Raw genomic sequence first — 24361 nt, 5'->3', positions numbered from 1 at the left:
GGAAAGATTTCTACACAGATCTGCCTGGGGGGTCAGGGTCTTTAAATGTTTTCATGCGCCAGTTTCTGATAGTTCATTATTCCAGGAATCCTGTTGTGTTCTTCCTCTATACGCAGAAGCATTTTTAATAGTAAAGTTATTGAGTTGTACTGCTGCCCAATGTTTCCTTTTCCCCCTGTTGTTATAATTACGGTGAGATTGCTGCTCTGTGGTAATGACTGCAGGTGGGCCATGCACAGGTGCTGTCTTTAATTACAGAGCACATGAGATCCAGAAATGATTGTCTAGGCTAAATACATGTAATCAACCTCAGCAGATGCGCATCTAAACTGTTTGATCAAATGTTTATTTTCACCAGGAGGCCCGGTTGAGCATTGTGCATGTGCATCAGAGACACAGTGTGTACATGTGCACTCGTACGGCTCTCTGATTGGCTGCAGGGGTCGTAGCCTAGCTGCCCCATCATGTTAATGGACATGTGTTTGTCCTGGTAAGGTTTTAGCTAGTTGGACAAGTGACTCGGCTGAAGAGAAGCTTGTTTTGTGCAACAATTTCTATAATTTAATAACCAGGTCAGATATGACTCACTAAAACTGTATTTTAGTATCAAAGGCTATTGGGTTTAACATTTTTTATATTTTCAAATTGACGACATGAGAAGAACATTTTCATGTGATGCTCAGTTTTAGCATTAAAGTGATACCCTCTTCCTTCTCTCCACATGCCCTTTCGGTGGCCCTGCTTTCCTTACTATCTTGTTATCTCAGCGAGTGTTTCCTGAGTGCACCTCGCTCTTCTCTGGGACATGTGCTACAGCTCTCGGCGTGTTTCGTCCACGGGGGTATTGTTCTCCCTCAGTTTTACCATCGTAAATTAGCTGGAAACGATTTGTCAGACATGAGAAGGGGGGGGGGAAGCCAAGGAAAAAAACAACAACAAAATCAGGGCACTGATGTGGCCCCAGCACTGAACTGTACACTAAACAGATACGTTAATGGTCTCTGTAATTGCTGCAATTCAGACTATTTAAAACAATATTATCCGGAGCGCTTAACTGCTGGCTAACTGGAAGACATTTTCTAATTTTACGCTTTGCTCATAATGCTTGATGTTTTGTCAAATCCATGACATTTCCATATTTATCACTTTGTTACAACATGTTCAGTTAGAGGTTTGTTACATACATGTATGCACTACAGTATAGGGATTAAATAAACATACACCCAAAGCAAATGTGAAGGAAACTATGCAAAAATGGGGGCTTCTACAAAGGAAATGTTAATAGATGTGCATGTGTGACAAACACTTCCATGTTGACTAAATTACAAGTATGTTTATTTGAAGTTGCAGGAGGAACCACCCGTTTATTCCGCAGGCTGATTCCTACTGACCATCAAAATTACCCACGTTAATGAGGGAATTCCTGAACATCAGAGGATGTCTCACGCACATCCTGGCCCTTAATCAGCCTTCTCGCTCTCACCTATATCATCAAGACTGACCTATCCCGACACATCCTTCTCCTCCCTACGTCTCCCGGAAGGAGCACGTGGCCTGTCTGTACAGTGAGCCCCAGGCTGGCCCGAGAGTCGAGTTTTTAAGAAATGCTTCCCCCTGTAACCTCACAACGCCTAAGTTTGGCTGCAGCAGGGCATTTTTGAACTACAAAACTATGCCTTCTGGCTTTGCTGTGATTATCTGTCAAGAATTTCCCTGTACCATCCCCTCCAGGGATCCTGCTGTCACAACTAATGTTCCCATGGATGGGAATGACCCCCGGGGATGCACAGACTGACAGTGAGCAGAGTGGAACCAGGAATTAAAGGTCTCTTAAGAGTCCAGAGGTTTGTCAGAGGACTACAAAATAAAAACATGCTGTAGAGTAGGTCCACAACATCACCATGATCTCAGCTGTGACATGGGAACCCCCCCACCTCAAACTATGCGTGTAGTCATTCCCCCCCGGACAGTGGGGGCAGGTCACACATGTTCGCAGCTGGGGCGCGCCCTGCTACCTCATGCCAGGCTGATCTATGCTGGGAACCAAGTATGTTAAGCTCACAACCTTGAGATCAGTCCCCGATACACACAGAACCTCACACGGCTTTTGATATAAAGCCAAATAAGTGACCGTTTAGCAAAATTGCTTTGATAAGGAAATGTTGCAAGGCGAGGGAAAAAGGGATCCTGGCAGTCATCGGGAGCGTGAAAAATGACTGCAATTCCGTACAAAAACAACTTCCCCGCTGTAAAATAACAGTATTGCTGCAAGTGTAGGGGAAATCAGAAGGAAGTTCCTCCCTTATAAGAGAGAGGATTGTTCTGATTGTTTATGCTAAGCTAAGCATGTTTGCTTTAAATTATGTCACAATGTATCTGCTTCCAGTTTTGTACAGGAAAAAATATGTGATGCCTCATTTGGAATACGTGTGCATTTGTTTGGTTCTGCATCTCTAGATTTCCTTATCAGCTATAATGAACCCTTGGGGACTAAATAAATATCTAATTAAAGCTGATCAACAGTGAGAATACTGAGATCAATTGACTTTTGATCAATACATTGTTGGCTCTTCCCTGATACTGTTGCTTTCAATCAATGTTTATTTATATAGCCCAATATCACAAATGTTACATTTGTCTCAGTGGTCTTCACAGTGTGTACAGAATATCAGTATGACAATACGACACCCTCTGTCCTTAGACCCTCACATCGTACAAGGAAAAACTTCCAGAGAAAACCCACAGTTTAAAGGGAAAACTGGGAGAAACCTCAGGGAGAGCAACAGAGGAGGGATCCCTCTCCCAGGACGGACAGACATGCAATAGATGCTGTGTGTAAATTGAAAAGATAATACATTTGCAACATAGGTAGTCCAAATGTTTGGAAATGCATGTGTGTATAATAGGAAGATGAATCCACGAGGATATCCATCCAGGACCGATGATCCAGGACCACAGCCACGACTCGCGATCCAGGACACAGGACCGCAGGATCATCTATGACTCCGGATCCCGGCGTATATAGACACCAAAAAGAAAGACATTTGGGGAAGCTGGGTTAATCGGAACATGAGAGTACACAGGTATAGATAGAGAGAAGGAAGAAGTAAGATGTCCCCCGACAAACTAAGCCTATATCAGCAAAACTAGGGGCTGCATCTAATCAGCCCTAACTATAAGCTTTATCAAAAAAGGCACTTTAACCTTCTTTATTTTGGTCTACAATTTAGCCTCAATGCTCAGTCTGACTTTCACTCTCATGATGCATGTCCCCCTCCTACTGTCAACTGAATGCAGAAAATTCGGTAAAAATAACCTACAATTTGGTGACCTTGTTATATATCACACAGGCTCCGCCCTCTACTGGACTATATGGGTACTACTCTCTACCATGCTATGCGAGCATTCACCTACTGAGTTGCATAAACGTAGCAGGCCAATCGGGGCGAGCCTACCTGAATGTGCGCGCAGGCCCACCGTATATAAAGGCGGCCACGCCTCCCGACTGTCATCCTTTTTCTCTTCAGCGAGTGAGCAACACCTGACAGAGAAAGTAAAACGTTTGAAAGAAGAAGAAAGAGTTATCATACCTTCATGGAGTCGCCACTTCTAGAGACCTGGGCCTGTCCTTCGTGCCCTGGCTTAATAGCGGGCGCCGATCCCCACCACCTGTGCTTCGAGTGTTTGGAGGCCCAGGATATGGCCGAGGCGGTGCCATTCACGTTCGACAATCCAGCGGGGCTTTGCCGGGGAGGAGGATGACGAGGACTTCTCGTTGTCGGGCACTTCCGGGTCTGGCGTCCATGGAAGTCCACCGCCCAGGTCTGTACTTCTCCCTGGTGATGACCATGGTGGTGTAGCGTAGCAGCCCATCGGCTCCCAGCAGGCTGGGCAGAGAACCCCCGCCCCGCTCAGGACACTGAAACTGGGGTACTCACTCCAGTTTTGCAGCGTCCTTCCTCCATTCAGGGGCATAAGAGAGGCAAGTCTATCATCCCAGGAGGAGATAGGTTTCCTTTCAACAGAGATTCAGTTCAGGCCCTGTTGCAAAAACAGGCAGTGTCTGTTGTGCACTCTCAGGAGAGAGAAAAGGGGCTTTACGCAGCGTCCACACGGCGGCGTGCGTTGAAGTTTGAAACTCGACCAACAACCAATCACAGGAATCTCCCGCCCCAGACACACAAGCACGCGGTTTGATTGGCTAGAGCTTGTACTGGCATATGTTTTGATTGGCTGACGCTTCCGCCGAAGCTTCAAGAGTTGAATATTGCTCAACTTTTGAAGCGAGCAATGCGAGCAAAGCGAAGCAACACTCCCACAATGCAGTTCGGCAAAGCGTGACGTCACCCCATTCAAAGTGAATGGGCAGAAGCATTGAAGCTTCAACGCACGCCGCCGTGTGGACAGGCCGTTACTCCATGTACTTCCTGGTTCCCAAGAAGACAGGAGAATTCAGACCCATTCTGGATCTTCGCAGCCTGAATCAGCACATTGCCTGCAAAAAGTTCCATATGTAAACCAATTACTGGAACTAGGGCAGCCGGGCGATTGGTTCACAACCATCGACCTGAAGGACGATTACTTTCATGTCGAAAATTGCTCCAAAGCACAGAAAATATTTGTGTTTTGCCTTCCAGAGCGTATCCTATACGAGTACAACAGACTACAGTTTGGCTACTCCCTATCCCCACGCACGTTCAGCAAATGTGTGGCCACAGTGCTTCGCGACCATGGCATGAGTTTCTTTTTTTTTTAATACGACCTCATAGTCATGGCCAAATCCAGGGAAGAGGCAAACACAGCCCAATTGATCCATGTGGATTGCGGTCAATTTGAAGAAGAGCAGTCCCATACCTCACCAGCAGATGGGGTATCTGGGGATTTTGCTCGATGCAGGCAGACTACGTGCCACCCTGTCAGAGAGCAGACAGGCATCCCCGTTGCCCCCTGTCACAGTTTGCAGACTGCGACAGGGGGCAACGGTGACAGCTTTGACCATCATGTCAGATACCTACTGACCCACAGCCCCCCCCCCCCCCTCACCAGTCCTGTGTTGCCCCAGCAAGCACAGACGATGAAAAGGAGCCAGACATGTCCAAAAGATAAAACCTTATGAAGGGGCCTGGTGTAGACCAAGACGCCGCCGTGTATATGCCCTCCACACTCACGGCGTTGAACAAAGCTGTTGATACAGCCATACCACATGTAGAGTGTGCATGGACCCCAGCGGGGAAGGCTCTCCCCGCCTGTCCATAGGCATGTGAAATGCACACGCAGAGCCATCCTGTCAGGCGTTTCTTGAACAGAGCTTTACTGGCCACACCATCCCAAAAGCACACAAACAGCTGTTCAGTGCGCCTAATGGAAGCCGTGCGCCCTACATAACATGCCAGTGCACGCACCGGGCAGAGGAGGTGCAATTTAGTCTCCCTGTCCCCAATATGGGGTGGAAGAATAAAGCCGTTAAGAAATATAGGAAAATAGTGAGGAAGGCTGTCCCCGCCCACCCAGGGACGGGGAGAGCTTTCCTCACTATTTTCCACATCGGGGCTCCACCCACTGTACCCATAGAGTCCAGTAGAGGGCAGAGCCTGTGTGATATATAACGGGGGGTTACGTATTGTAACCATAGGTATATAAGCAGGCGGAGCCCTCTACCTGGGGGCCCTGTCTTTCCTATGCCGCTCGCTGAAGAGGGTGTAGGATGACACAGGTAGCCGCCTTATATATTGTGGGCCTGCGCGCGCATATTCAGGTAGGCTCGCCCCGATTGGCCGGCTACGTTTATGCAACTCAGTAGGTGAATGCTTGCATAGCATGGTAGAGAGCAGTACCCATAGAGTCCAGTAGAGGGCCCCATCTGTGCTTAAGTGCTAGGGTTACAATACGTAACCCCCCGTTCTAGAAATCCCCATGTTTCTTCTCTACATTAGATGGAAAAAGTCCAGACAAACCCAACTCCATAGAAGCTGGAACACTGGAAGCCTCAAAATAACGTGTGTTGGGTCACTTTGCTGCAATTGTGTTTGGCTGAGAGGTCTTTGGATATCCCAAGCATCTACACAGGGATGTTGATCAATTATAAAAAATGTTGTTGTGCAACATTCGAGTTCAACACATTTTTTCTACATTTTCACGAGTTAAAAGATAATTTGGGAAGGAGCTTGAGGGAGCACAGAGTTAAATGATATCGATACAACTTTTGTGCCCATGTTGAGCATATAAAGCTTTTGTCTGCAGTGTAAAGAGAGTATAACGTGTGTTTAAGTGAGCTTAAAAGGTGCTGAAAGGCATATGTTTTTAGCTTTGGAAAGAGCTAGTTGTTTCCCCTTATCCCAGTCTCAATGCTAAGCTAACCTGGCTGTATAGCTTCATATCTACCATCAGGGCAAACAAATCATCAAATCTAAGTCTGCAAGAAAGCATGAAAAGAGCATGTTCCCTACCAATTTTAGTTTCTAAATAGGCTTTATACAGTTTAATTTCGAAGGACTGACAAAATAGCATTGTGGCATTCATTTCCAAAGCAGACGTGTGAGAAACAGATAAGCATCGGGGCTACATTCAGGCTGGTTCCTGTTTGTCCTATGTGAGAGAGTGACTCTTTATTCTAAGCTGCTGCTGGTAAACCTATCAAGGCACAAAGGAGAACGGGACCCTCTGTAGACAAAGTGGCTCCTCCTCGGGACAATAAGGCGGGGGACAACGTGGGAATCCTGCTGGAGGACCCCACCTTGCCTGCTGAGTATGCTGAATTGAAGTTTACACTAGAGTGTTTAATGCACTCCTTCCAGAGATGGTACAGCTATTTAAACATGTATTGTTCTACTGTATATTGTTTAGCATGAAGACACCAAAAAATAAAAATACCTAATATAAGAGAAGTACAAATGTATGGTGTAATGCCCCTTTAATGCCCCCATTAAAACCGGCTGATATGAAACTCACCGTTACACAATGAAATTTAGACATTGTGTAATTTCCCTTCCTAATCTACACCCATTTCCCCCTTAAACGGGTGTCATCCCCCCTCGTGACTCATAGAATTGCAGGGCTTTGTGACTGTCCGACATCACAATGCTTATTGTTCTAATTCTAACTTGTAGACTAATAAAGCAGAGAAAGCATGAAAGACTGGTGATAAAATGAAAATCTTGATCCTTAAATATGTTCAGTGTCATTGTGACCCGCTTTGTCCTGGTTTCCCAAGTGTCTCTTTGCAGTTGACGGAACTACCTGTGGTCGAGACCCCCACCTCCCTTCACCTCTCTCTCTCTTCAGATTTAAGTAAAACCTGGAAACCATTTTCCTTTGATTTTCCTCTGGAGCCCTGGTAATGACAGAAAAGTGCTCTGGCCCTGCTGCCACAGAGCACAGGGTTGATGGGAAACTGTGCAAAAATGTCTCCTTTTAGGGCTCTGTTACACCAACACTCTGCAAGCATACATTTTAAAGATGAAATAGCATGTGGCTCTTATCTTTATTTACACGATATAAAGTTATTTTATTCTACGTAAGAGAGAATGATATAAATGACCTATGCAGTCTAGAAAGCCCTAACTTATCATTGAGGAAGATAGCTTAATTCAGTTCAGTGATTTCATTATTTAAAAAAAGGGTTTCACCAGGGGTGGAAGAAGTACTCATATCCATTACTTTAGTAATGGTCAAAGGTTTGAAATGAGTAAAAGTAGAAATGCCATAGTCTGAACATTATAGAAACACAAGTCATGAATTCAAAATGTTACTTATGCAAAAGCTTGAATGCATACACATCTAAACGGACTCATTAGGCACAATTGCTCCTCTTACTGTGTTCTATTATCAACATACTTGTAAGAGCACTTTATTATTGCAGTTCCTCAATGTGGAGCCAATTACAGTCCTGCATTATATGAAATAATCTCCTCATGCAATTTATTTTGTAAAAAGTAGCTAAAGCTGTCAAATACAAATTGAAGAGTAAAAAGTTATGTTGTCTCCACAAATCGTGGGTTAGGAACAGAAGTTGGAAAAATGGCAATACTCAGGTAAAGTAAAAATATATAAGAATTGTACTTAAATCTTATATATAACTTAAGTGAATGTACTTGGTTCAATTCCACCACTGGTTTTCACTGTAAAATAGCACATTTCAGTGGAGAAGTGCCTGGTTTTGTGTAGGTTTATCATGTGAAGAGACACTACATGCATTTTAAGATGTGTTAAAGTTAGTCACATACATGATTGTAATATATGTCTTATTTGCAGTGTCTCTGCAATTAAAATTTCCGACAAGATCATTAAGACGCTCCCTTTGTTTATAAATGAGCTGCTTACAGGTTGCTCTCTGCAAGGGCAATCACCGCCATCTTGATTCTGCCCGGTCATCAGAACAGCAATCACTGCAGCTTGTTGCTGATGAGGAGAGTGTGTACTGCCTACTAGAGGATAGAAACACTCTGTAATCAGCCAATAGTCAATTATGTCCTGGAAAACGCAGCTCGTTATCAGGGATCATAGCGATTACAGAGGAATGATGTAATGCATCACAGATTGTAAACTAAATGAAGTTTTATGGATAACACATTCATATGATCAACGACTAGCAGCAGTAAAATAGTGGTTCACTCAAAGAAGTGCTGGAAAGTAACTTAGATTTACTGAAGTACAATTTTGAGGTACTTTTACTTGATTGTTTTAATGTAATGCAATGTTTGACTCTACTACTCCACTACATCTCAGAAGGCTTATTTGATAGCTGTAGTTAGAAATTATAAACGAGAATACAAAATATTTATTGCAGCAAGCTAGAATATTAAAATCAGTTTGAAATGTTACATCATCAATCATAATAATAATAAAATACTTGAATATTACCACAGTGAGTACTTTTCATTTTATACTTTTTTAACATTTTATTGATTATACGTGCATTCTTTAGTAAGCTTTTCAATGCAATACTTACTACTTAAAACAAAGTGCTTTTTAAATAGTCATTAGTATTTTTACCTTTCTAGTAAAATATCTTATGACTTATTTAACCACTGCTCAGAAGCATGGAAGTTAATTTAGGGCAGTAACTATTTCTGATGTGCTTTAAAGACACTTGACAGATCCAGCTGTGGGTGAGCAGAGGACACTGGGTATAATGAGAGAAGAACACCCACAAACTACTTCCTCCATAAATTACCAAGACATCCACCAGACAAATATGGCCGCCGTAAAGATGCCCACCGGTGAGAATGACAGCTTTCGCGACCTGTGGATTTTACAGCCTGCTGCTGTTGTGTCAGCCTGCTGCTGGTTCTCAGGGTCGGCAGGAGGCCAGGCGGCAGATAAGGCTGTATCACACATACCTGCCTGAGCACACACACTATACAGCCCCTGATGGTTTACTATCCTGTCATAGATTAACATACAGTAGGCCGCTCACTGTAGTGATAGAAAATCCTTTCGGTTTCAGTTTGCTAATGTGTCACACATTTGTGAACTGATTCAGAGAAAACGCTTTGGATTCACAATTATGGTGATTTAGAAAATGCTGAAGAATAACGTATTGTAGTGGAAATAAAATAAAGCTGGTCTGGCTCCGATACCTTCAGATGGTTCCAATAATTAGCTGCCCCACTTCATCCTCATTATACCAGCAGCACTAAAACACTTTGCTCTCATTAGGACTGAGCCATTGTCCGACAGCAGTTAGCAACCATTTTGCCTTCCCCATTATAACACAAAGAGAGGGGAGGTAAAACAGTTTACCCACAAATCTCCCTCTGTGTGCCCACTGGTTCACTCCACCTATTCAGGCAGGGAAGTAAACACCATCTGCTCATTTTATACAACTCCAGTCTCAAAACACTCACTAATACACATTCAGAGAATCTTTTGCTGTCAGCCAGCAGATTATTTGACCACAACCAACCACCTAAACTCGCTCCAAATCACATCTCAAAGAAGGCCAAGGTTGACCAAGCCAAGGCTGTGGAAGGGGGCCGTTGATTTCAATGTGAGTGTTCATCTCCTCCTGGCGTGAGATGAATGGCATCATCCAAAGGAGATGTAGGACTGAAGCATTCCAGCCAAAGGAGTAGCCACTGGTAAAAAGACGGGCAGCTGCTGTGCGGTCCTCCCATCAGCAAACATAAAATGGCCAAAATATAAACATGATAATGAGCAAACATGCCACAGCGGCTAAAATCAGTTTTTGAATTGGATAAAATCATTGCTTTGTAGCCGTATCGGTCGGATCAGCCCTGATCCATGCTTCTATGGGAAGCACGCCACAAATATTTAACCCCTCTATCCTGCCCCACTCGCCCAGGCAGAGGTTAGATTCAGGGATCGTTGGACTTCTCAGTTTCGCCTGCAGTGGACACACCTATATGACTTCTTTGGCCACTTCCACACCTTGGGCGTGTTGGACAGTACGCCATGTGGGGCCAAACAAGCACACTTTAATCTGTGCTTTGTATGAATATTCAGATACAGCTGTCTGTGACACAGAGATAGCAGCTGGTGTGTTTGGGCCCCTCAGATACCCCCGTGCCATGCCTGGACAGAAGCCGCTGCATCTGGGCCAAGACAGGCCCAGCCGGCCCTGAACAACCCCAAATCCCATCGGTGAGACCCACACAAGGGTCGTCTATGACTCAATAAACACCTTTAGCAGCCTGCAGCACACATGAGGACACTTGCAGTATGTCACTATAATACTGATATAGCACGATAAATGGCTATTCATTCAAATATGTCAAGCATGCCACCTTAGATTCTACATTGATACAGATTGGAGGTTGGGTTTGGTTCAAGGTATTACAAATGTCCTCCATTACATCATTGTATCAGGCTTAATTTCTGGGAATCGATAACATGCATACTATGTACTGAATTTTATAACCTTAGTAACAAGTATGTGTGAAAACAGATGGCATTGCTCTGTGTATTTAATTTAATTAACCAATTAGGGCTTTTGTTGAGCACTCTTGACAAAGCAGTTTCCATTTAATTGAATTTCACTTAAGTGAATCACACAGACTTTACGTCAGCCAATCATGGGGCACAGCGCAGTGAACGTGACACCTGACTGTTTTGGCACGCTGCTTAAAACAGCTTAATGGTCACATTTTTCATTATGGTTAAATGTCATAACCGGCTTAGGTTGACATTTACATTTTCCCTTGTGATATGATTGTAATTTACCCTTTTTAATTACTCAATTTAATCTAATCCAATGATATTGCCATAACAAGTAACGCAAGTATGGCTGGAAGACAAAGCCTTCTATGGTGAGAGGGGTAGTGTTCGGCGGGCCTGGTGTTACCGCCTCCCTAACAGTCTGCTGGTTGGCCCTGACAACCCTTTGCCACGGTGCCAGGCTGACAGTGTGCCAGGCACAGAGAGCAGCTGCCAGGCCAAACCAGCGGGCACTAATTCAGCCAGCCACAGGGAGCCCCCGCCATGCCTTCTTCTTCCAGGCCCTCCCTGTGGCTACAACCACCCCCTCATCTGTGGGTGCACACCCACACACCTTACACAATGCTGGCTTTAATTATGACAAACTTGCCAAAAGCTAATCTCCCATCCATTTTAATCAAAGACATTTGTAGCTGAGGGGGTTGCCAGTTTTCTAATAACTCATTTCTAAAATGTCTGGTAAATAAACACTTTGACCAACAACGGCCTTTCTCAATCAAGCAAAGCCTGAAAATCTCTGAAAGCTACAGATGAAATAAAATCTGATATTGCTTGCTAAAGTCATAGCTACATGGACATTCTTAGATTTGTCCAAGTTAGCAGGTTTACAACATTTTAATACCCTTATTTTATCAAAATTAAGAATACATTATTTCTGAACATTAAAAGCTTCATAGGGGGGCTTGCATCATTAATTTGCATGCTTGTCATTGGCATCATGTTCATTGGACAAATCATTAACATCCCGCTCGTTTTGTCATACTCTCAGTGCTGTGCTGAGCCCCGGGGACTGCAAACAGGCCAGCTACTCTGCGGTTGGTTAAGTGTCGGCCAAAATACTCAGGAGCGTTCAGCTGCTCTTCTGATGTTTGTTGTTAAATCCTGCTGTTTCCCGAGCCTTTCCCCCCAAAGCTAGGCTTATGGTTGAAAGGACTAACTTTTTAGAGAAAGTGGTGCTATGAGCTTACAGCTAACAGCGTGCTCATACTGACAAAAAACGGACATTCAGCAGATAATATTTACCTTGTTCACCATCTTAGTTTAGTATGATAACATTATAAAAGCTATGTCTGATGAGAATATCACATAGTTTTGAGGGTATCTGGTCAAAAAATAATAGGCAATTTGAAATGTTGGCCTGATTAATGTCCTAGATTAACTTTTAGGGGGTCATTATTTATCCTCTGGGGACCATGAATGTCAATACACAATTTCATGGCAATCCATTGAGCAGTTAAAATAATTCGGTCTGTAACAAAGTGATGGGACAACCAGGCAACCAACATTAACATCCATAGAGCGACGCTCCTAGCATCCCCAATAAAGTGTTCGTATGTAGTTATGCACGCACAGCGAGACCAGCTGCAGTCTGACATGCATTCGGCCTGCTCTCTCAGCATCATACACATTCTCATATGCACCCTCACCTGTCACTCTCCCTCTATCTGAGCTCTTCTGTCCCAGCTGAGTATGGAGAGGCCCTAAGGTTCCGATGCTCCATGCTGCCAGAGTAAACAAAGCGCAGCAGTTTATAAAGATGCATATTGTGTGCCTCCATCTGTTTATGAATGTGTTCATGTTGAGGGGTCTTCCTGAGTTTGGTTTCCTGACTGCGGGAATACATACACACTGTTAGTAAAGCTGTCTGAAATATTGATGTTGTGTTCCTATTTTTGCTGTACTTGAGCGGCCATATGGATAGGTCAGCCTTTCTCACGTTAAATATTAAATTCTCCCATTGAATACGACCAGGGGAGAGTAAAAGAGGGTCATTTTGTAACGTGAGAGAAAGAAAGAGGGAGAGGTGGTGGTTAGGGGGTGAGGGAGGGGGGTGGGTCAGGATTCAACAATAGGTTTTTCCTAACAGATGGAAGATTGGCTACAGGGATATAGTTCAGTGTCATAGTGGAACCTGATATCTGATTATATTCCTCGCGGCTCTCACACACAAAGGGATTACATGTGGTTACATGAATAATGAAATTGAGATTATTTGTGTTGACACGCGTCTAATTTGTTGTGCCACAGCAGTTGGGATCTGCTGAATACGGCCTATCAGTCTCTCTCTTTGTGCTGCATTACTCACGTAAGACCTCACAGATCGAGTTTTTCCAACAAGCCAATCAAAAAGGTTGCTTCTGGCCAAGTCTGCCACCTAGACAACTACCAGGTTAAACGAAGCTATAGTCATTACCTGAGAAATGTCCATGTGGCAGGTCTTAATCATGAGTAAACATTTAAAATGCTCACAAACAATACGATTAATCACAGTCCAGTGGTCCAAACTGTGCGTTCAGCAAGAGAAATGCACCGTAATCCGAAAGTGCACTTAGTCAGCAGCGATGCATTTTAATGAAGTGGTTCGGAGTGCTAACCAGAAAACAACATGGCCATCCAAATATGGTGCAGTTTGAGGGACTACAACTTGTGGTAAATTCTCCTTTTGTTCTTAATAATTAACAAACGCCTATTCCTTATGAACAAATCTGTAGCCTAACACTCAAAGAGATGGGATGGTTGCCTATGAACTTTGGGCCTGTTTTGAATATCTTGTCGCTTTGGGTTTGTTGTAACTGGAGCCTATAGTATGACAGTAATATAGTGGAAAGTAAATAAGGTGGTGGTGAATGGGGAACACACACAATACCTTTGTGTTGGGAGCCGTCAATAAGGCAGAGGATCCATAATGCAGTCTGGTACATGTCCCAGAGGCCTGGATGACTCTTGATACTATGGTTGAAAGAAAGTACAGAAATATAAAATAAAGTTTAGGGTAACCTGTGTCTTCTTCTAAAGTCATAAATATTGTTTATGGGTGATCTATTTCCATTATACCTTGAGCAAACAGCAGGCCCGCAGGTTCCCACTGCTCAGTCAAAACAATAATGGGCCTTACACAGTTGAGCAACCATTTTCGGATGCTAAATCAACACAGCTGGACATCCTAAAGTTTGTGTTTATGTCTGTGCGCTACCTTTCCGACTTGAATCCAAAAATAGCTCGGGAGCATCCTGCTGTGATGCTGGAGGTGCAGTCATCTTTCCCCTCTGAAGGACACAACACTGTCTGAAGTTTGGGAGCAGGGGGAGTGGAGGAGGAAGCGGTGACTACCGTGTGACAAGCGCCCTGTTCCTTCCTCCCAGGCTTGAGAAACAGGAAGTGCTGCACATAAGGCATTATTGTGACGGAGAGGAAATGCAATGTCCTCTAAAATAAGAGCCCCAATCTGGTTGTCAATGACAGGAGCCTGTCCTCCACAGCCCCACAGAGACCCCCCGACACAACTTCACTGTTGAGTGACGCACATGTATAAAGCAAGCTCCCATTCTGTAGCTTTACAAGACTTCCAAATGAAATGCATACTCCATATAAAAGTCAAGAGAAGGTATTAATAACTTCTGAAAATGTCAGTGCAGCAGCTTAAAGATCTAACCAAGTGAATCAGCTTTAGGATAATGTCATTTGTTCCATGCTGAACCCAGCCACATACAGATTGAGCAACAGCAGCATTTCAAAGGGTTAAAGGTGGCATATGGGTAGGATCCATCCTGTTTGTGTTTAGCAGAAGCTGAGGAGCTGGTTGCTAAGAGAGATGCAAGGCTTTGTGCCGGGCTGCTTCCTAGTTAATTAAAATCCTACCTTATCTGTTTCACGCTTTCAATTAGAAAGCTCTGGAAAGGGTCCAAGTATCTGCATGAAGATAACCATAGCAATAAGATGTGATTAATATGGGGGCCCATTCGCGCAGCGGCAAGGCCCTGCTGTTGTGGCCATGCCTCGTTTTGATCTTAGCCACCAACCTCTGATGATCCAGGCAACAAATGTCTGAGCGGTGCCTCTGCAAAGTCTGCATGGCACCTCCAGCAGCAAATTAAATGGATAAGATCTGCTTCTGTAGAACATGACAGGTGCTGGCCACCAACTGTGATCATGTACATCTGAACTGCAGCACTGACGGAGGCTGCAGAGTCTCACTGTTAAGCCTGTGCCAAGACTAATGGTTTTCTTTGGTCATCTGTAAGCTAAAGAAATGTCAGCTAACAATGTTTTTGCTCAATTAAAGGCAGATCCATCTCCATCTGTCGCTGCTTTTTCACAATCATATAAATTCAATACAGAAGACAAGCTGTACCATCAATAAATCACACTAAGCGTACACTCGTATGGTTTAATGGGCACGGGGAGCCGTTTTTGGTTGTAGTTTGTATTACAAAAGCCAAGGCTACAATTTGTTGTCATTTTCTGCAAAAAATAAACAATAACACTTGACTTGTACACATCTTTTAGATGTTAAACTCAAGAATGCAATCAATTATCACTCATTCAAAAGTAAACTGAGAAGGATTTAGGGGCTAAATGCTAAAGGAAACACAACACAAATAAAAGGAACAGACAGGCTAACGTTCAGTCACAAACAATACAAACATGTTTGAATGAACTTCCAAACAACTAAATAATAGTGCCTTTTTTTCGAAAGACTTTTCACAATGCATCACATTTTTTTATTAGAGGGCTTGGCAATCAAACAAATCACCTGGCATCAAACATCTTGGAAACGAATATTTACTGCCATCTACTGGTCCCTTTAGGAAACGACACACATGGAACTTGATCTTGTGAGATTTGGAGGAGGAAGCCTCTTCCCATGGCAGGTAAGGCCGGGATGGATGACTGCTCCTTCCCAAAGGTCATTCCTCTACCCATTGTGTCCATGGGCCCCTCTGTGCACCCTCTGCTTACACCGAGAGACAGGGGACTGTTAACAGACATTTGTTTCCTGAGGTCTGGGACTGGAGCCTGAGGTGCTGTGTCAGGGGAAACACTGGCGACTCTCGGAGAGCTCTTTGGTGGCTCGAGAAGGGGAGGATCAGCTTGTGGAGGTGACTCATCAGCTGCAGGTTCAAAGGACTCTGCCTGTCTGTGCCCGTGCTCCTCCGCTGCAGGAGAGGTCTGGGATGGAGACTGAGTCCGAGGGTTGAAGCGAGCCAGCAGTCCTTGCTCTGTGGCGGGGAAACGGTCGGCAGCCCACTTCTGTTGCTCGATACGCATTTGCTCTAGCTGTCTGAGCTCTCTAGGCAGCTCCAACACACTCTCCTGAGGATGCAAAAGGGAACACTGAAGACTAGTGTTTTTTTTATAAGGATGGATTCACATTTTCTTCCAAGTTTGTCTTGAAACAATACAGCCAGGAAAAAGAATCCTGACTGATGTTTTTGTTTCTTCTGTCTACTCTACATGTAAAGAGATTTCTGCTTAACAACATTTCAAGGGATGTGGGGCAAAATCAAGAGTCCTCATTCACTGAATAAATAAAAACAAAACATGTGAGACTCAAGCAGTTAAATCCTATCAGGAAGTGTTCTTATGGCAGCAACTATTACAGTGACACAATGTAATTGGTGGCATGTGTGCATTTGTATTGATAAACTTGAAAACTCAGCATCATATCTTTTGTCTTTTAAATTAGCTTTTTTATGAAAGCAATTGGCATCATTTATTACCATCTTGCAACAGCCACACTTAGCAGATTTGTGTCTTTCTTTTGTCAGGGAATTTCCTTTATTGATTGCTGTCTGGATGTGAAGAGTACTTTAGCAAGTGCAACACAAATGTTCCTAAATACATAACCGACCCTAGCTTTGTTGACAATAATTTAGATAATATTTGTCAAAAACTGAAGACAACTTTCCCCTCACTACTCGTGTCTGATATCGTGCCTGTATTGGTTGATATCAGGCACGGCCCTACATAGGAATATTTCTCCAGCTGTTTTGCAGCATGCTCTCATTGTTTTGAAACAGAATCAAAATTGAATATAACAAAGTCGATGGCTGTTCTTAAATGAGTAGTCAGCTGTTCGGCCAGCAGCAGGGCCGTATATGAATAATTCTTTATGCCCTGGACATGTGCTCATTTGTGAACTACCCACCATGCTGACATGCTCCAATTCACCAGGTTCGTATTGGCTGCTGCACAGGTATGAATCCACCAGGGTAATGTAGTCCGCCATGAAAGTATCCAGCAGCACCAGTCTGAGAGGCTGGAGGTGGATCGCTGACAGAGCCATGACCTTCAGCAGGGGAACAGGACAGGGCCGCTTGTACCACATCTCCCTTTCTTCCTGTAAACACACACACCAGCGATTACAGTTCATACAGATGCAACTATACAGTTTGGCTCAAATATTTGAAAAACATATTTAATATTTTGTTATTGACTGATATACAAACTGGGATATGATTAGCAATGACAGAGGGAATGATCTTGTTTGCATCATTGTTCACATGTTTTGATAGAAACATATATCAAAAATGAGCATTGTGTAATTATTTGCAAGGATCTGTATCACATAAATATTCTTTTCACAAGTCTGTAGAACACGATTTGATCATGGACCTCTCTGAAGAATTACAATACTTAAGTCAGGATGATATTTTGAAACATAAATTTGCCTTTAACAAATACAGTGCCTCCAGCGAAAAATTACACTAATCCATATTGCCATTTCGATTTTGTATTGAAAAACACTACTATACACCAAATAAATGTTCTCGAATAAGATGTGACTGTACCTTTGTGAGCTGTGACTTCATCTGAAGGGACAGGAGCTGGGAGGACGGCACCTTCAGGTGGAGACTAACCACCTGCTGCAGAGTGCTGACTCTGTCCGGGAGAAAACCTCCAGTGTTGGAGTAGAAGCACATGACATCTGCTACCTAAACACAAACAGAAAAAGAGCAGGTAAAAAGTAAGGTCTATTAAACATACAGAAGAGAAAGTAGGCCATTGTACACTGAACATGTACCTGCGTATCAAATACGTTGGTCAGCTTTACCCCAAACTGAGCAATCAGACATCCAGCAAGGGCTCTGCAATCATGAATGACCTGTACAAAATGCACAGCATAGATGTTACGTTAATAATCAGAACCTTGACTGAATAGTATTTATAGTGTGTTTATAACGCTTACCTTCAGCATGTGTTTATTTTCCAGGATCATGGAAAGACCGTTCTTAAAGGCCCGAGGTCCAAGTAGCAAGATATCGAATAGGTACACCTTGTTTTTAGTGGCAATCTAAATTAATAAAGACACATTCAGTTTAAAATATGAATCTATATTATTTTCATGAAGGAAAACAAGGCAGCTAGAAACGGAGGGAAGGATTACAACAAAAAAAGCAGGAATGCAGAGCTTCTCACCTGCAGCCAACACAGTCTGCCGTGGTCAAATACCTCGACTCCATCAGCTCCCACACCTATCACACGCTGCTTCTTGATGTCCATCACCTGACAGAGAGAAACGTAAGACATTATCGAGAGATTTTGAGACAACAGGTCTCAGTAAATATGCCATCACCGTTATTTGCTCACGTGGACTTGAAACATTTGCAATTTAAATGATCTTTGTAACAGAAAAGGAACCTAAAATCAACTTACAGCAGACACAAACTTTTCTTGAAACTCATCTATGATGACAAAGTTTATAAACTCCCCTTCATCTTCATCATCTGTAAAAAGTAAAGGATCCACTCAATAGTAAAAATGCTTACATAGCTTGGATATAGATTTAGCAAAAACACCAGACAAATTATTTGTATGCTCACCCAATGTGATTGTCTTCCTGTATGGTTGAAACTTTTCCACATTCAAATGCTCTTCAAGGCTGGACTCACAGACATTGCTGTGCAACAACAACACATTGCATTAGAGTTAAAAAGCAAGTCAAAGCCAGCACAGTGTGTTGTCACCATAGACTGTGCAGATATAAGGTTGTTCTCGAAGATGACACGATTACATACCTGCTGCCAGTGTTGGCTCCATTGGTAAATTCCACTGTTGATTCAAATATACAAACACGCCATGTTAGATGTCAAAACTTTACCCAAGATATTTCTCAATAGTAATATGCAGAGGTGGAAGAAGTACTCAGATATTATACTTAAGTAAAAGAAGAAATACCAGAGTAGGATTACTCTGTTACAAGTAAAAATCCTGCATTCAAAATCTTACTCAAGTTAAAGTACAAAAATATTAGCATCAAAATGTACTCAAAGTAACGAAAGTAAAAGTACTCATTATGCAGATTGGCCCTTTTCAGAATGATATATATATATATATATATATAATTAATTGTAATGAAAACATATGATATATATATATATCTACAAACAAATGTATTGATATGTTTATCAAAGCTGGTAAAGGTGGAACTAATTTACTGCTGGGTAGTTTGTGAATTTAGTCCAGGTGTAACTGAAGTTTTCTTTAAGTATTGATTATGTTTATATCATTAATCTATAAAGTAACTAAAAAGGTATTCAATAAATGTAGTTGAGTGAAAGAACACCATTTACCTCTAAATTGGAGTGGGCTAGAAGTACAAACTAGCAGAAAATGGAGATACCGTTGTAAAGTAGAAGAATCTCAAAATTGTACTCAAGTACAGTACTTGAGTGAATGTACTTAGTTACTTTACACCACTGGTAATATGTCAAGTCCAGCCTTCCCTTTGCAGATATGAGTGAACTCACCATTCAGGATCTCATGGCCGAAGAACATTTTAGAGCCAGGGAGTTTACAGCCATTACTGCCACAAACTGAAACAACAAACAAAAGTTAACTTAAGAGTTAAGTCAGGGCTGCCAACACTCACACATTGAGCGTGAGAGTCACGCAATTAACCTATATCTCACGCCACATTTGCCTTTCCTTACGCTAAGTTTTGGTCCAAAATAAATGTATATAAATTAGGGCTGTCAAGTTAACGCGCTAACGCAATTAACGCCACTAATTATTTTAACGCGATTAACGCGTGTGTATTTTTTTTCCTCGGCCGCCCCGTAGTTTCAGAGCGCATCGAGTTTAAAATACCATCTGACAGCCCCGCTCCTGCCGCACGCTTGTGGCAGACCACACTTCCACGCTCACCGGCAGGCACCGACTGGCCATCGGGAGGACCGGGAGGGTGTGTGTCTGTGTGGCCCGAGCGAGCGAGAGAGAGACCTTACGTGCATTGTTGTTGTTGTTAGCATCTGGTGCTAGCTAGCTGCACTAACGGATATAAGGAGCTGTTTAAATGAAAACAGAGGAGCGACATTTCGCCACAACTGCACCGAGCACTTGACTTTATGCAGGAAGCAGACAGCGGGACACGAGAAGTCAGCACACTCATGATTGCAGCAACATGATTGCAGCGTCCAGGCAGCTCCCGTTCGAGCATATGCCTTGAGTTGCACATAGCTCCAACGATCACACACACACACACACACACACACACACACACACACACACACACACACACACACACACACACACACACACACACACACACACACACACACACACACACACACACACACACACACACACACACACACACACACACACACACACACACACACACACACACACACACACACACACACACACACACACACACACACACACACACACACACACACACACACACACACACACACACACACACACACACACACACACACACACACACACACACACACACACACACACACACACACACACACACACACACACACACACACTGTATGAGAGAGGTTCCAGGTTGAATTGAGGCGGAGGTTGTTGTGTTGAGTCAGAGGTTGTTGTGTTTAATATTCATGAGAATATTTGTCATTGTTCAAATGATAATAAACATTAGCATAAAGCATATTTGTCCGCTCATATGTTAAGAGTATTAAAAACTTGAAAAATATTCCTCTAAGGTACATTTAGAACAGATAAAAAATGTGCGATTAATTTGCGATTAATCGCGATTAACTATGGACAATCATGCGATTAATCGCGATTAAATATTTTAATCGACTGACAGCCCTAATATAAAAATAAAGTGAAGGAACAGCAAACCGAGCGGTCAACGAAATGAGACGGTTTTCTGGCTTAGTTCAGTAAAGTTGGAATGATATTGGGAGATTCTGATTTCACGGATCAATAACTCATGAACAAAACGTTATTCAGACACAAATGATGTCTCCTAAGTACCGTGGTAAGGTTGACAACGAACTACAATCACATTTTGATCAAAAAAAGCCAATACGCGCCGTCCTCCGACCTGGACACATTACATTGGTCTCTATCAGAAGCCGAAGAAACGAGTGCTCAGGGACCGTCTGCAAAGTGCAACTCCGAAAAAAGAGAATGCAATAATATTCAATCAATATTATACAGCTTATTACTACCAAACTCACCACAAACATCAACAGTCTCCTACTACAGCAAGGAGTTTGGAAGAATATGCTTTTGAATAATTTTGGGGAATATTTAGAACGTAAAATCTTAAATAACTTTACTATTATACAGTATATTTCTACCAAACTCACAATTTGCATTGTTGTTGTTAGCATCTGGTTAGCATAACGGATATTAAAAGCTGTTTCTAAAACAAGGAAAGGGAAAGCTCTGTCCTGTCAGACTGAGAGGTAACTACAGCTCAGTGAGGTAAGGGACTCTCCATTTAGATAGTTAACTTTAGTAGTTATCTCAGTGGGTCTCAAACGTTTTGGTCACCATTTATGAGAATAAATGAAAAACAGTTATGAAATACTATATGACAGTAAAACAAGAATACAGTTTAAAAGAGTGATTTGTAAAATATCCATAAAGAAAAGGAAAATCTGTTTACCATGAATTCATTTTGCTCTCAAAGTGCACCAGGTTGATGCATTTAACTTCAATATTTAAAAAGAATCTTCCCGGATGGCATGCCCCCGGACCCCCCTAGAGGAGGTGAGGACCCCCCCCCCCCACACTTATAAAATAGCACTTTACCTCTGCACCTATATGCAGGACTGCACATAATTGGTGCGCAGGTGTGCATGCGCACCTCCGCCAAAAAAAGAGCACCGGGTCATTTGAAAAAAGGCGCATTTGCTACCAACAGAGACAGACAGACAGACAGACAGACAGACAGACAGACAGACAGACAGACAGAGAGAGAGAGAGAGAGAGAGAGAGAGAGAGAGAGAGAGAGAGAGAGAGAGAGAGAGAGAGAAAGAGAAAGAAAGAGAAGAAAAGAGAAGAAAAGAGAAAGAGGAGAGAAGAGAGAAGAGAAAGAGGAGAGAGGAGAGAGGAGAGAAGAGAGAAGAGAGAAGAGAGAAGAGAGACAGAAAGATATTTGCGTGTTGCATATGAACTCAGGGCCGGCCCGTAGCACTGGCGTTATCGATGTTCGCCTAGGGCGCCAGATCTGGGGAGGCGCTGCGCTGGCTGTTCTGGGAGGGAAAAAAATGTTGTTGGCCGTTGGGGCTCATCCTAATTTTCGGCCTTGATGTAACAACATTCATAATTAAGTAGATGTAACACCCTTTTCACCCCGGTTACACGTTTCATTTGGCCTGTACAATGAGCGCTGTAAGTGATGAAAATGGGGGATGTTGGCTTATCTGGCGCCCGCAGCCAAAATGCGAGGGAGGGTGCACCGGTACCAGCGCTGTTGTTATTAGCATCTGGTGCTAGCTGCTCTAACGGAAGAAGAAGATGTTTCTACAATAATGTGGAGGAGAGCTCTCTCCAGTTAGACTGAGAGGCTGATAACTACAGCTCAATGAGGTAAAGGACTCTTGAGTGTTTAGATAGTTAACTTTAGTCTAAGTTATCTCAGTGGGTCTCAAACGTTTTGGTCACAATTTATGTAAACACATATTTCCAAGGCACACCTTTATAATTATTGGGATAAACAGGTTTGAAATCATTCCAATGTATACTATAGGACAGTAAACAAAAATATCCTTTAAAACTGGAGATAAAAAAAAATGCATAAATAAATGTTAAGGTAAAATAAGATATGAACAACAAAAATAAAATAAGTTACATTCATTTGTTATTGGCTATGGTAGGTTATTGGTTATGTTAACATACTTATTTGATTACATCCACTTGTCTAAGATGACAACAGAGACTTTCGACCCCAAACCAGCTGTTGATTTGTGGATGCAAGCAGCTAATCGCAGACTCAATTGAAACTCAGACTCAGAGAAAGTAGTAGGCCTACATCATCAGCTACCATGTCTGACCGAGAGGAGAACAGTCAGGAGGGTAGTGATGACAGCTTGTAGGAATACTGGTCGTGCTAATGTTGTCTTGTGTTCACCTCTGTGTGTTCAGTGCCGTGTGTCTGGCAAATAAAGACCCCCTCAAAAGTTACGTTGTATTTCATTTTAAGGATGAGCACCAAGCAACATCTCCAGGTGCTCCTTTGAGAACCAGGGCAAAAAAGGTATGTGCACCCCTGCCTATATGCTATCTTATATGATGTGAGTTGATTATCGAGCCTTCGTTGTAAGAGTCGCGGGTACACTGTGTATGTAAGTATTCCACTGAAGCGCCCGGTACATTAATGGGAAACCCTAGTTTGTACATGTTCAATACATTTGTAACACTGTACACATGAACGTTTCTGTTTTCGGTTCACCAAAAAAAAAATCTCACTCCAAGCTGAACTCAAATGTTGGCAGCCCTGGTTAAGTTGATATGTTAGCCTTCATAGAGCGAATACATTTTAAACTGAAATCATTATAGAGTTCACTCCTCAACAATCTTGTGCTAACTTTATAAAATAAACACAATTGTTTACTAACCGTCGGCCAAAATCAACGTTTTGTTGGCGTTTATGCGTTGCACGATGCCGAGGTACGATGAGTTCCTGAGGGTCAGTTTGACCCGTTTTCCCTTCAGGATATTAAGCAGCTTGGTGTCGTCAATAACCATTTTGAAGTTAGGTTATGAATTGTTTTAAGCAGTTACAAAAAAGAAAGCTGCTATTTAAGAAATACAGCTGTCGACGATGTTACATTGGCCAGCTAGCAACAGCTTGTGAATTTACTTTACTAAGCTAGCTAGCCTTCAGAGCTAAAGTTACATCCACGAGGCGGTGAGCGACCTCTGAGGTCAATGCTGCGTTCAAAAGCTTCACGGTAATTTCAACATCGACTTCCTCACCCTTCATTATTATTATTTTCTTCAATAATGACCGCCTCGCTGGAGTTATTACACGGCAACATACAAAACAAACGACATGAATCCAACATTAATGGAAATTATTTGTATTTAATTGAAAAGTTTGCTTCCGCTAAGAAAATACAACTCCGTTTCCACGGCGCACCAGCAGCAGGAACTGAGACAACAACAACTTAATTTGAAATCAAGGCAG

The 24361-nt window shown here is 42.8% G+C and overlaps 1 protein-coding gene and 1 long non-coding RNA gene across 2 annotated transcripts; both read right to left on the bottom strand.

Annotated features, from left to right (window-relative positions):
• Positions 1-2592: 2592 nt before the first annotated feature.
• On the bottom strand, positions 2593-14241 carry LOC139436044 (uncharacterized). The gene is made up of 4 exons (XR_011645248.1): positions 14150-14241; positions 13823-13905; positions 12603-12677; positions 2593-2997 (listed from the first exon to the last, which is right to left on the bottom strand). It is a non-coding gene; the product is annotated as an uncharacterized lncRNA (long non-coding RNA).
• Positions 14242-15548: 1307 nt separating this feature from the next.
• Positions 15549-24114, bottom strand: exd1 (exonuclease 3'-5' domain containing 1). The gene is made up of 11 exons (XM_034111897.1): positions 23790-24114; positions 19707-19772; positions 18975-19008; positions 18780-18856; positions 18613-18683; positions 18376-18462; positions 18146-18250; positions 17981-18061; positions 17748-17891; positions 17105-17296; positions 15549-16269 (listed from the first exon to the last, which is right to left on the bottom strand). The coding sequence occupies exons 1-11, from the start codon at positions 23917-23919 to the stop codon at positions 15739-15741; spliced, it is 1518 nt and encodes a 505-aa protein (XP_033967788.1). The 5' UTR covers positions 23920-24114; the 3' UTR covers positions 15549-15738.
• Between the last annotated feature and the right edge of the window lie 247 nt (positions 24115-24361).

This window comes from Pseudochaenichthys georgianus, chromosome 22 (assembly GCF_902827115.2).
Source record: "Pseudochaenichthys georgianus chromosome 22, fPseGeo1.2, whole genome shotgun sequence".
Taxonomy (NCBI): Eukaryota; Metazoa; Chordata; class Actinopteri; order Perciformes; family Channichthyidae; genus Pseudochaenichthys; species Pseudochaenichthys georgianus.
The sequence above is the reverse complement of the archived record's forward strand: the minus strand, read 5'-3'. Positions and strand labels throughout refer to the sequence as shown.

Bases quoted from the DNA above. Each gene is read 5' to 3' on its own strand.
- exd1 (XM_034111897.1), bottom strand. From the start codon at position 23,919: ATGGTTATTGACGACACCAAGCTGCTTAATATCCTGAAGGGAAAACGG. The intron at 18,062-18,145 runs GTAAGCGTTATA...CATTTTGTACAG, and splicing joins AAAATAAACACATGCTGAAG to GTCATTCATGATTGCAGAGC. The intron at 16,270-17,104 runs GTGGGTAGTTCA...TTGCATCCTCAG, and splicing joins AATTGGAGCATGTCAGCATG to GAGAGTGTGTTGGAGCTGCC.